Below are 13,301 nucleotides of genomic sequence, written 5' to 3'. Positions count from 1 at the left end.
GAAAATTGGATAGGAATTTGCTTCTTAACTGCATCAAAATAAGTGACTGCCAAGGAGTGCATAGAAGGGGGGGGGGGGCAGTGTTATCGACACAGTAAGTTGAAGGCAAACTACATACCTGAATAAAGTACTGAAGAGCTGTCTGGTAAGAAAACCCATTGTCTGGTGAAAATAAGTTACCAAGAATAACCTTCCGCGTCAGAGCTGTTTGACTCTGGGAAGCAAGATAACAATAGCTGCGAGTATCAGACATAGTGTATATGCCAAGACCACCATCCTTGATAGGAAAGGTAGCTAATCTCTTTTGTAAAGGCCCAAAACCTGTTATATCTCCCGTGATTAAAAGCCTCAAATATTGAAGAAGATGGTCGTCGTAAAGATCAGTGGCTTTTTGTAAAGCTGCAGGTACGCATCGCAAAGTATAGTCTAGACACACCGACGCAATTGCGGATTAATAGCATCTCACTTTGCGGGTCTCTGAGTTTCTTGATAGCGGACATTAGCTGAATGGTCATGTTCACCCTACTCAAAACTATGTCACTCATGAAATCCAAATCCAAACTCACAGGTCCGCCCATAAGTTTAACACTTTTGCTAGGTCTACCAATATCATTGGTAAAAACACCTTCGGCAATGCTACGAGGATCAACTGTAGGCCAAAAAACTTCAGTTTTCTTAATGTTCAGATGTAAACCCCTGCATGGGCCTTCAGATTCTATTATGCTCAAAGCTCTAGAAACCTCAAGCGTATCACCAATAATAGTACCATCATCCAAGTACCAGGCATGCAGATCAAGTTTAAAAAAATATATAAGAATAAAAAATTGATTATATATATATTTAAGGGTAATTTTTATCATTTACAAAATAAAATAGGGACAAAAAGGATAAATCAAACATTAAATTTTAGTGGGACCAAAGCTTATGCTTTTGTAGCTTTTAAAAGCTCCTCCTCCCCAGCTTTTTAAAATTGAGAAATTTGGGAAGTGCTTTGGATAAAAAGCACTCTGATATATTTAACCAAACACCAATTTCAAAAATTATTGGCATATATAGGTTTTGAAAGTGCTTTTGGAAAAATAAAAGCATTACCAAACCCAGCCTTAATCAAATCCCTTAACAAACTTAAATCAACTAATAAAACGTGTTTGGATTAAATTCCAACATGAAATGACCGGCAGACTGTGAGGTTTTATGTTTTGAAATGTGCTCATTTTTGATAGCATGTATAACTTGGTAAGAGGTACATATTTGGTGGTCTTCTCATAGTGTTGAGAAGAATAGGAGAGTGGTCACTTTCAATTCTTGGCAAATGAAGCACTGCTGCATATGAAAACTGAATTCTCCAAGCTGAGTTGCATATTGCATGGAAAACGCAAAGCAAGAACAATGATATGAGGATGCATGGAAAATTTTCTTGGGAACAAAATTGCAATCAGAAGTTGAGAAGATGGTGAAACTTAAAAGATAAATGAAGGTAGGGGGAAAAACTAGATGGTTCTTTAAAAAAATAAAAGAAAACCTGAGAGTTTCGATCTTCATTGCTAACAAAACTTGGGTCCAAATAAACTAATACTAAATCATAGTTCCTTATCCTCACCAAACTCCATGTCTTACTAAGGAATCAACGCAGGTCTAGGATTTACTCAGTGTGATTCATGATTCGATTGTAAAAGAATTTGGAAGAAGGATGAAAAGAGCCGTTGGAGGAGGAGAGAGGGCAAACCTTTTTGGTTGGGTTGTCAAAAGTATATTTGGATGCTCCAAAAACATAGGTCCAATCATTCATGTCGATAAGTATGATAAGTATGAAATGAACATAAAGTCTAGTGTTCGCAATGTAGGTGAATCTCTCCAGCAAGATAGCAGAATGAGTGTGTAACTGTTGAAATCTTTTTCTTTTTCAAAATAAAATAAAAAAACAAAACGAGGAAGGATCCCTTCACACTTTTATTCTCACGCTATTTCACACGTTGGGCGTCATTTTAGTGATTAAAAACCAAACCGTAACAGATTTGAAGCTACCAAACTATAAATTTGAATTTTATTGGACTGCCCATCCACAATTCATAGATGTTCTTCAAACCAGTTGGGAGAACGCTTCAAGAGACACAATTTCAAAACTATCTGACTTGGTCAAAGGACTTTGGAAATGGAACAAAAAAAATTTTAGGGACAAAAAAAGGGAAATTGAAGAAGAGAAATAGAAGTTGGTTGATCTTCAAGCATCTGCACACTTGACTGACATAAGACAAGAAGAGAGAGCAATCTGCAACAACATTATCACACTGGAAAGAAGAGATAGAATGTTCCGACAACAAAGGAACAAATCTAAATGGGTGCCTACCATTGATAAAAATACTCAGGTATTTGATGTTTCCACTATACATAGAAGGAGTAAAAATAAGATATTTGCATTGAAAGATCTTAACAATGAATGGATCTCTGACCCTGGCCAGATTAGAGAGATACTCTTATTAGTCATTTTCAAGACATGTTCACAAAAGATTCTAAAGTAGATTCTAGTACCATGAATCTGGATAATGCTAATAAATTGAATCTAGATGAATGCATGTATCTTAGTTATTTTCCTAGTGCAGAAGAAATCTTCAAAGTGATAAAGAAGATGGGGTCTTTGAAGTCACCAGGACCTGATGGTTACCCAACATTATTTTACAAAATTTGTTGGGAAGTGTTTTAGATATTCAGCAATCCCTCCTGGTTTGAATCACACATATCTGGCTCTAATCCCCAAGAAGAAAACTGCTGAAACTGCTGTACATTGCTCATAAAACTTTGTAATTTGCTTTACAAAGTTGTCACTAAGATCATCAACGACAAACTGAGTCCTTTCCTTGACAGTCTCATTGAGAAAACTCGGTCAGCTTTTGTACCAAGTAGACAGATTCTGGACAACATTGTTGTTGCTAAAGAGCTATTCCACTCTATGCAACATTCAAATTCCTCTCAAGGCTCTTTTGCTCTAAAAATAGATATGATCAAAGCTTATGACATGGTGGATTGAGGTTTTTTAAGTCAAGCTTTAATGAATATTGACATCACAGATAGAGCTCATGCACTTATTATGAGTTGTGTGCAGACTGCTTCATTTTCTATTCTTCTTAATGTCCAACCTGAAGGTTTCTTTAGAAGAAAAAAAAGGTATAAGGAAAAGTTTCCCTTTATCTCCATACTTATTTATCATTTGTGCTCATTCCTTTTCAGGAATCATCAACAAAATGGAAAATGAAGGTGTTTACAGTGGCTATCAGATTAACAGATGGGCCCCTAGTGTCTCCCACATCATGTTTGCTGATAACATTATGTTATTTGGAAATACTGACATTAGAACTATCAACTCCATCTCTACTGTGTTGCAGCAATATTACAATCTCTCAGGGCAGCTAGTAAACTATTCAAAATCTTCTATTCATTTCAACAAAAGTGTCCCTGACACTTATGTAGAACAAATAATTCAAGAATTGGGTGTTAAAAGAACGACAAAAGAAGAAAAGTATCTGGGTGTGAAGATACTTCAACAAGGCAACAAAGCGTCTAACTATAGTTTTCTCATAGAAAAGTTTGATGCTGCTCTGGCAGGAAGAAGGAAACGCAACTTATCTCATGCAGGAAGAACAATTCTTATCCAATATGTGCAAGCACTCATCCCCATCTTTTATATGAGAACCACTATGCTTCCTAAAGCAGTTCTCAACAATATAACACAGATCATTCGAGACTTTTGTTGGGGTCACACTAGAGACAAGAGGAAGATGCATTTCTTGAAATGGGTATGGTTCAATCTTCATAAGGAAAAAGGAGTTTTGGTTTTGAGAAGCTTATATGATATCAACTTAGCACTGATGGCCAAGTTATCCTGGAGATTTCTTCAAGAACAAGATTCTTTACGGGCTCAAGTCATGAGAGCAAAATACATAAGAGAAGGCTCATTCTGGGAAGTAAATAAATCAAAAAACAGCTCTACCGCCTGGGATTCTGGGAAGCAATGCTGGAAAGCAGAAAAGATTTGAAGAATGGTTATTTTTGGCTGGTTGGTAATGGACATTCCATAAACATATTTATTGATCCCTGGATTCCCACTGTTCCAGGAAATATTCCAGCTAGCTCAGGAGAAGGTAACTTGGAGCTCAAGAAAGTCAATGAGCTCATTGATGTTTCAACATGACATTAGAATGTAAATGCTCTACAACACCTTGAAGACTCCTACATCAGTAATCAAGTCAACCTGATCTCTCCTAATATTTCAGTTGATGATAATCTTGTATGGAAGTTTACTACTGATGGTAACTTCACCCCCCCCCCCCCCCCAATCCTTTTAAAAATGTTACATGAGCAGCAAGGTGAGTCTTCTACTACAAGAGAAAATCTATTTCCATTGAGAAAATTTTGGGATCTAAAAAAAAGAGCCCCAAAAATAAAATTGTAGAGCTTTGCACAATGGTCTTGATGTTTCAAAGAGAATTGGTAGAATCCTATATGGAGTTTCTACAAGCTGCAACATCTGCAACAATGAAGATGAATCTGTAGATCATCTCTTAATACACTGTGAGTTTGCTAGAGCGGTGTGGTTTGCTTCTCCTTTGGGTTTCAGGTTTCAATATGGCAACCATATGTCCCTTTCATACTTAATGAATCTTTTCTTCAGTAGTAATTGTCGGATGTAAATGAATCCTTGAATTATTCTTATTCGATAAACTCATATAAATAGTATTACAGGAAATCTGGGAGACTTCATTGCATATCGTATATTCTCCCAGATAAATAAGGTAACATAATTATATTGTCTATTACACCCCCTTAGTCGTAACGGGAGAGGTGCACACGTTAAGACTAGAACGAAAACGAACAAACAATACCCGTGGAAGGCCATTGGTGAAGATTTCTGCGTATTGACTGTCAGAAGGAACGTGCAAAACATGAATCTCACAGACACGTACACGCTCTCGTACAAAATGAATATTAATCTCCACATGTTTAGTGCGTTGGTGCTGGACAGGATCCCCTGACATGTAAATTGCACTAATGTTATCGCAGTAGACAACTGTGGCACGGCGTAGAGGGATGTGAAGCTCGAGAAGTAAATTGCGTAACCAAGTGGTCTCAGCAACGGCATTGTAAACTCCTCGGTATTCGGCTTCCGCATTGGAACGAGATACAGTAGCTTGTCGTTTGGATGACCAAGAAATCAGGTTGTCTCCAAGAAAGATGCAGTAGCCAGATGTCGACCGATGAGAATCCATGCAACCCGCCCAGTCAGTATCAGAGTATGCAGTCAAGCCCGTGATAGGGGAAGCAGAGAGAAATAAGCAGTGATCAAGAGTGCCTTGAAGATACCTGAGAATGCGCTTAATAGATTGCATGTGTGCCTCCCTGGGATCATGCATAAATAAACAAACCTGCTGCACGACATATGAAATATCAGGGCGGGTGAAGGTCAGGTATTGAAGAGACCCGGCCAGACTTCTGTATAAAGTCGGATCCTCGAGTGGAGGGCCAGATGTAGTACTGAGCTTCGGTTGTGTATCAACAAGAGTAGTGACTGGGTTGCAGTTCGTCATCGATGCACGAGCAACAATATCTTGTGCATATGAGGACTGTGATAGAAATAATCCTGAATCTGAGCGAGTCACAGTAATACCCAGAAATTGATGTAACGCGCCAAGATCAGTCATAGCAAATTTACGTTTCATCAACCCAATGAAACGGTCTAGAAGTGCATCAGTAGAAGCGGTTAAGACAATATCATCCACATATAGTAATAAGTATGCAGTGTCCGAACCAGAGTGATAGACAAAAAGTGACGGATCACAAACACTTCCACGAAAACCGCAACCAATAATAAATTGTGCAAACCGCTTAAACCATGCTCGAGGGGCCTGTTTAAGGCCATAAAGAGACCTACGGAAGCGACAAACATAATCAGGATGAGCGGAATCAACAAAACCTTGTGGTTGATGCATATATATAATGTTTCAGCCAGGTCACCGTTAAGAAAGGCATTTTTGACGTCTAGTTGAAGAATTCCCCAAGAACGAGATGTTGCGATGCTGAGCACAGTGCGTATAGTCGCTGGTTTAACAACTGGACTAAACGTCTCAAAGCAATCAACTCCAACTTGTTGAGATTTTCCATTGGCCACTAGTCGAGCCTTGTAACGTTGCAAGGTGCCGTCAGCGTGAAACTTGTGACGAAAAAGCCACATTGACCGAATGATATGAGCGTTACTAGGGCGAGGAACCAGTTCCAAAGTGTTGGTCATAATCATAGCATTATATTCGTTCTTCATGGCAGCATTCCAGTTTGGGTCCCTAAGTGCATAAATATGAGAACGGGGAAGAGGGGAAATGGGAATTGTGGATTGGACATGAAGATTGAGTTTTTGGATGGGGCGGAAGATGCCCCGGGAGGCCCTGGTGGTTGGGAGAGATGTCGCTCGAAGCTGTGGGCAGGAAGGTGTGGCTGGATGAAGTGGGCTGGAAGAGGCAGGCACGGAGATGGACTGCACGGAGGTGGGCTGAGTCTGGGAGGTTGTTGGAGTGTCGAGGGAGATGGGCTGTGAATTGGAAATGGGATGAGAAGAGATGGGCTGAGTAGAAGTGGGCAGAGGAGAAGTGGGTGTGAGTAGAAATGGGCTGAGTAGAAGTGGGAAGAGTAGAAGTGGGTTGAGTAGAAATGGGCTGAGTAGAAGTGGGCAGAGTAGAAGTGGGTTGAGTAGAAATGGGCTGAGAGGAATAAGTTAGCCTGCGGTGTGGAGGAGTGTACAAGGGCGAGTGAGATGGGCCTTGTTCAGGAGGTGGAGCGGAAGTGAGCGTGGGGACATGCTCAACAGGATTTGAAGGCACAGGTGATGGATAGGTGGAGGAATCTAGAAATGAATAGAGAGGATGGATTTGTGGGTTGTGAGTAGGGGAAGAGCCTGGACAAGAGGAAATAGAAAAGGGGAATACGTTTTCACCAAACGTGACATGTCTTGAAATAATGATTTTGTTTGTGGAAATGTCAAGACAACGATAACCACGATGATTGGGTGGAAAACCAAGAAAAACACACCTAGTGGAGCGAGGAGCAAGTTTGTGTGGTGTGGTAGAGGAGAGATTAGGGTAGCAAAGAAAACCAAAAATGCGAAGATGAGTATATGTGGGTTGGTGTCTATATAAGATGGACATTGGTGATTTGAAATTGAGAAGTCTAGTAGGAAGAATGTTGTGGAGGTAGACAGCCATAAGAAGAGAATAAACCCAATATTTGGGAGGAACGGAGGCATGAGACATTAGAGTACGAGTGATATCATTGATTCGGAGAATCATGCGTTCAGCCTTACCATTTTGAGATGATGTGTGAGGACACGAGAAGCGAAAAACTAGGCCGGTTTTACTAGCAAAGTTGTGAAAAGTGGAATTGTCAAATTCGCGACCCATGTCGCATTGGAATGATTTAATTTGGCGTTCGAATTGAGTTTGAACAAAAGATTGGAATTCCAAAAATTTGGTGAAGACTTGGGATTTTAATTTTAGTGGAAAAACCCATAAATAATTGGTGAAATCATCCAAAAATAGAAGATAATAACGAAATCCCGTATCTATATTCAACGGAGACGTCCATAAATCACTATGAATTATATCAAAATGAGCAATACTGGTAGAATGAGAGTCATAAAAGGGAAGACGAACATGTTTGCTAATTTGACAAGAATGACAAAGATTGGGGGAATTATCCTTATTACATTGAATAAAAGATTTTGTGCGTAAAGCATCTAGGACAGCTTTGCCAGGGTGGCCGAGGCGACTATGCCAAACGCTAGGTGAACACACGGCAAGAGAATATTGATGAGGTGGTGGCGAAAAAGAGGATTTCACGGCAGAGGTGGTGATGGGATAGAGCTCCCCAGAACTATCGCATCGGAGAATAGTCTTCCTCGAACTCAAGTCCTTCACAGAAAAACCATAAGGATCAAATTCAACAGACACATGATTATCAGTGGTAAATTTTCGAACAGAGATTAAGTTTTTGATGATGGAAGGAACGACAAGGGTGTCGTTGAGGTGAAGGGTGTGAGTTGGAAGATTTATGTACTTAGAGCCACTAGCAGTTACCGGAATGTTATTGCCATTTCCCACCAAGATAGAACGAACATTACTAGAATTAAAAACTTTTTGTAATGTACCTGGATTCGAGGTGATGTGTGAGGTTGCTCCGGTGTCCATATAGAAATCATCATCGAGTGTCTGAATGCTCATAGAGCTGTAGGCTTCGGCAATATCTGACGGTTGTAGATAGTCTGTGGTCGGAGCAATGTAGGCTTGCGGTGATCGGCCGGATGTTGGATGGCGGCCACGACCCCGTCCTCTTCCACGGTTCTGGCGGCCTCGTCCGCGGTTGGCAGGTGGAGCAACATTCCAGGGAGAAGCCCAGTAGGGAGTATCCGGATATGGGCCAGGTGCAGCAGCGTTCAGGGAGAAGCCCAGTGTGGGTAAGGGTGAAATGGGCTTGCTGGGTTGGGCAGTATTGGGCTTCTGTTCGATCCAGTAGTGGGATGCTGGTGAGAATGCAGTGGGCCTGTTGGGTTGGGAAGCAACGACGCTGTGCGATCCAGGGAGTGAGGTGACTGTTCTGTAGAGAAGAACGGACTTTGTTGATGACGCTGTGCAGCAACAGGAAGGTTATGGGAGGCGTGCGGTGTTCCGGCAGCAAGGGCAGCGTGAGTATTTGATGTGGATTGATGTTCACGGCGAATCTCTTCAGTGCGTAGTTGAGATCGAGCAGTGTCAAAAGATGGCATCGATTGTTGAATGAAGGAGGCAACAGTATTATATTCCTCCGGAAGTCCATTGACAAGTTGGATAACCAGTCGTTTTTCATCCATTGGAAACTCGAGGTCACTCAATCGATTGGAGAGTGCCTGTAGCTTATCACAATAATCATCAACGTTGTTACAGTCAATAAATTTTAGATTTACGAACTTACTTTCAAGGCTGGCAGCGCGGTTTCCTTTATTGTCTTGGAAGAGATGTTTGAGATGATTCCATAAATCCTTCGCAGTTTTCCCAGTTTTGAGAACAGTCAGCATCAGATCTTTGGTCATGGTGGAGAACATCCATTGACGACATAGGGCGTCAAGTTGTAGTATGGTGGCAGTGTCAAGATCTGGTGTGGGAGAAGAATTATCAATAAGAAAAAGGAGGTTGTGCGCTTGAAGATGAAGTTGAAATGGGAAAACCCATGAAGAGTATTCGTCTTGTTTGATATCTAGTGTAACAGGGATCAAAACTTTGATGTTGGAAACGGCGAAAGCCGGATGTATGGTTTTTTTATTACTTGGCATGGATTGATTATTTGCCATTGATGATTATTGGTGTTTTTGGTGTTTTTAGAGGAAGAAGAAGGAGGACCGATTTTGGCCTCGTGATACCATGTCGGATGTAAATGAATCCTTGAATTATTCTTATTCCATAAACTCATATAAATAGTATTACAGGAAATCTAGGAGACTTCATTGCATATCGTATATTCTCCTAGATAAATAAGGTAACAAAATTATATTGTCTATTAGTAATGACAAGGACTCGACCACTGCCCTAGGGATGCCCATTTTTTGGGCCATCTGGAAAGCCCGTAATGCAAAGGTCTTTGAGAACAAGAGCATATCTATTCAGGGGGGTCTTGGCTACAACTTTTATACTGGTATAATCTCTATTTCAATTTCACAAAAGAATAGGAAGTTCTAGCAGTGGATATCAATCAGGTAAACCCTGTAAGAGAAGCTAACAAAATATGGAAAGCTCCGGATTATCCCATTGTTAAGATTAACGTTGATGCTTCTTGGAAAGATGGCGAGCATGCTTGTGCAGCTGTGGCAAGAGACAACAATGATACTTGGTGTGGAGTTGGAACCAGAGTAGGAAAAACTGACACATTGGTCTATGCCGAAGCTGATGCTTTTAAACTAGCAACTGAATTAGCTGATTGGTTAAACTTGGAAAACATCATTATTGAAGGTGACAGTCAAGTGGTTGTGAACAGTCTCAAGGGAGTTTTAAGGAAGATTTCTTGGAGGATTTGGAGACTGAACGATGATATTACTTCTAGAATGATCTCTCTTAATAGCTCTGGAGCATACAACTTTGTGCCAAAACCGGCTAACTCAGCTGCTCACTCTATAGCACTCTATGCTCTATCGAACAACGTACAACAAATGTGGACTAGCTCTGATTTTTCCCCTATCATTGTTAGCCTCTGGATGTAAACAATGGCTAGGTTCACTGTCTTTTCTTTTTGCATACCAAAAAAAAAAAAAAACTTCTTCTTCTTCTGGTATCAGAAGAAGACGAAACTGTATTTGAATCAAACTCGAGTAATTAAAACTTGCAAAGTTCAGAAATCCTGATTCTACATAGACTCAGAAACCAAATACTTTGAGTTCTATAAATAACAAGAGTTTGTATAATGCAGCCATTCTTCCATCATTCAATTCTCTAGCTTTTTTTCAGCATAGCTGATAAAGGCAAAGAAAAGATGATAGAGGAAAGCTTCGGCAACACCAGCCCTAGCAGGATAGATACGATGCTCGTGTTTGTAACGAACGAAAAGGAAAGGAGAAGAACCAACAATGAACGCGAGGACTATGAGGTGCATAGGGAAAAAAGGTGTTTGGGTGCGCAATATTTTGTTCTGGAGATATGGAATAAACTACTACCAGCAGAATTATTAAATGAGGTTGAAGACTGCCTAAAGCCGATAACAACAATAATTGTGAAAAAGTTGATGCAGATAGCTGCAGAAGAATGCCCAAGGAGGAGGATAATGGGGGTTCTAAGTACATTCGAAAGACTCCCACTGCTACCTTTTAATGTCTTCAAGGGAGTTGTTCTACATCAGCGAAGTATCAAAAAGTAGAACACCGCGTATTACAAGGCCATCACCAACTTAAGAAATATCGTTAGTACTATGATCAACTGAATAAGCAAATAAAGAAGAGCAGAAAACCTTGCCCGACAGTTAAGCGGCAGAGAGCAGCTGTACAATTGATACAACCAGCACCGGAACCTAAGCGGAAGAGAGCCGCTGCACGGTTGATACAACCGACAACCGCACCTAAGCGGCGGAGAGCAGCTGCACAGTTGGACAACCGGCACCGCAGTCGATTCCTGATAACATTAGAGATGCAATCCGTGGCATTGGTGGTGAAGATATAATGTAGGTATCAGAGAAAGTTGTAACCAAAAGTGATACGGAAAAAAAGCAAAAAATAGGCTACTATTGCAAAGCAACTGTTATGAATTTTTACGAAGGATCATGACAAACAACGAAAAGATAGAATTTTTCGAATCGGCTGACCACCGGTTGCATATTGAATTGGTTGATCAAAATAAAATGGTTTGGGATATGGATTTAACGTACTGGCCTGCAACTCAATAGAGAGTGTTTACACGAAACTGGTATAAATTTGTCAACAAATTGGACATGGTTCCTGAAAAAGATAAGGTGCAGATCTGGTGTTTCCGTATACCTGCTCAAGGTATGAGACTGTGCTCTTCTATCAACATTGTGAGACCATCAACACCAGAAGTAGCACCGAAGAAGCACCAGAAGCGGCGCCCGAAGCGGCACCAGCACCAGAAGCAACACAAGGACCAGAGAACCTGAAGCAGCAGTAGCACCAATGCACCATGAACTAGGTGTGTTTTTTCTTAACAAAGATCTTCTATCAGTTTCAATTGTCTGAATCCTAAAGGAATGTCTTGTTACCGATTCATTGTTAAAAGAACCAACAAATTTGATATGTTATTCATTGTTTTGATACGTACTCGGTTTTTATGGCACATTAATTGGTATACTTTCTTTTGAAAACATTTATACATAAAATCAATGTCGTCTATACTTTGTTACGTTCCCATTTTGAGGATGGATGGACTGGATGAGCATCATAAGCAGTATAGTCCTCAGATACGAACAAAATAAGAGTCTAATTTTGTACGCACTCCTCTTTTGAAAACTTTTGTGCACACACTTTAGAGGAGTGTGCATAAATTTGGACTCACAAAAAAAACACGTACAATATATACAATTTGAATCGTGTTGGTTATATATGGAGGAACAAAATAATATCTTTTATAATTTCTCTCCTGCCAATGAAGACGAAAACTTGCTGTTTGCATTAATGGATGACCCAAATATGCACCGAGAGGATCAGCCCGGTGATTGTCAAATTTGACAATCTAATAAATTCTGTGTAGTAATCTTTGGGTAACTTCTGACGGCCATCTAAAATAGCTGCAAAAGGGACGACACTCGCTCTTCTCTTCACGATGTCAAATGCTTCTCCATACAACGAAGAAAGTCTCTTGTCACCATTCCAGACATCAAACAGATGAATCATTTTTCTTATCCTATTAGACCAATAGAGGTTTCCAATCCAGACCGTATGAGCTAAGCACCACATGACTTGCCCAACCATCTAAAGAGATAATACATACATATTGCTAAGATCAACCAGAAGTACATGAACGAAACACCCTATGTTGGATTGGTTTCCTATGCCATATGTTGTGAAAGGCGAGTTAGGCGCTTGCCTAGGCGCACGGGTCGCCATGATAATAAAACGCCCTAGGCGCAAAAATGTGAATGAATTATTTTTTCTAATTTCTTCTGGGCGTCTTAGGTGCTAGGCGAGGCGAAGGCTACACCTGAAACCGAAAGGTTAACTTGTCAAAATAACCCAACCATACCACCACCTTTTTTGTAGTTTTAATGTATCCCTTGTACCGGCATATAATGAACCAGACACGAGCCTAATGCTCACTACAATAAGATGATGGCATATGTCTAATATTTACACATAAAAGGAAATAAGGAATCTTCATAAGTCAATAGACTGACAGACCCAACATTAAGCTACTTTGAGATAGTAGACAGCCCTTAGCAAACACCAGATTTGGAAGGGATAAATTTGTAATTTTGAGAAAAAAAGAAGGCTTCTTCAATTGTTGAATCCATGAAACACTCTATTTAGAAGTTGTAGTATTTGTTCTTGATTCAAACTCCAGCAATCCAGACTTTGAAAGAAAGAACGTTTAGAAATTTTGATTCTATATAAACTCAGAAACCAAATACTTAAGAGTTCTATATAAATAAGTGCATGCTAGTCATTCCATCATTCAGTTCTCTAGTATTTTTCAATCAAAAGAAAAAACTCTTGAGAAAGAAAAAAAATAAGTATAGAAGATAAGGGCAAGGGCAAGATGATAGAAGAGAGCTATGAAGAATGTAGGGATAACAAGAAT

General features: G+C 40.1%; 2 protein-coding genes across 2 annotated transcripts; both read right to left on the bottom strand.

The window, feature by feature from the left end:
- Positions 1-4,808: 4,808 nt before the first annotated feature.
- Positions 4,809-5,981, bottom strand: LOC113296305 (uncharacterized mitochondrial protein AtMg00810-like). Its single transcript, XM_026544615.1, has one exon. The coding sequence runs from the start codon at positions 5,979-5,981 to the stop codon at positions 4,809-4,811; it is 1,173 nt and encodes a 390-aa protein (XP_026400400.1).
- Positions 5,982-8,470: 2,489 nt separating this feature from the next.
- LOC113296304 lies at positions 8,471-9,361 on the bottom strand. The gene has a single exon (XM_026544614.1). It carries the CDS (start codon positions 9,359-9,361, stop codon positions 8,471-8,473), a length of 891 nt encoding a protein of 296 aa, XP_026400399.1.
- Between the last annotated feature and the right edge of the window lie 3,940 nt (positions 9,362-13,301).

Source organism: Papaver somniferum, chromosome 7 (genome assembly GCF_003573695.1).
Source record: "Papaver somniferum cultivar HN1 chromosome 7, ASM357369v1, whole genome shotgun sequence".
NCBI classification, from domain to species: domain Eukaryota; kingdom Viridiplantae; phylum Streptophyta; class Magnoliopsida; order Ranunculales; family Papaveraceae; genus Papaver; species Papaver somniferum.
Note: the sequence above shows the minus strand (reverse complement) of the source record. Positions and strands in the feature narration are given on the sequence as shown.

Bases quoted from the DNA above. Each gene is read 5' to 3' on its own strand.
- LOC113296304 (XM_026544614.1), bottom strand. From the start codon at position 9,361: ATGGCAAATAATCAATCCATGCCAAGTAATAAAAAAACCATACATCCG.
- LOC113296305 (XM_026544615.1), bottom strand. From the start codon at position 5,981: ATGCATCAACCACAAGGTTTTGTTGATTCCGCTCATCCTGATTATGTT.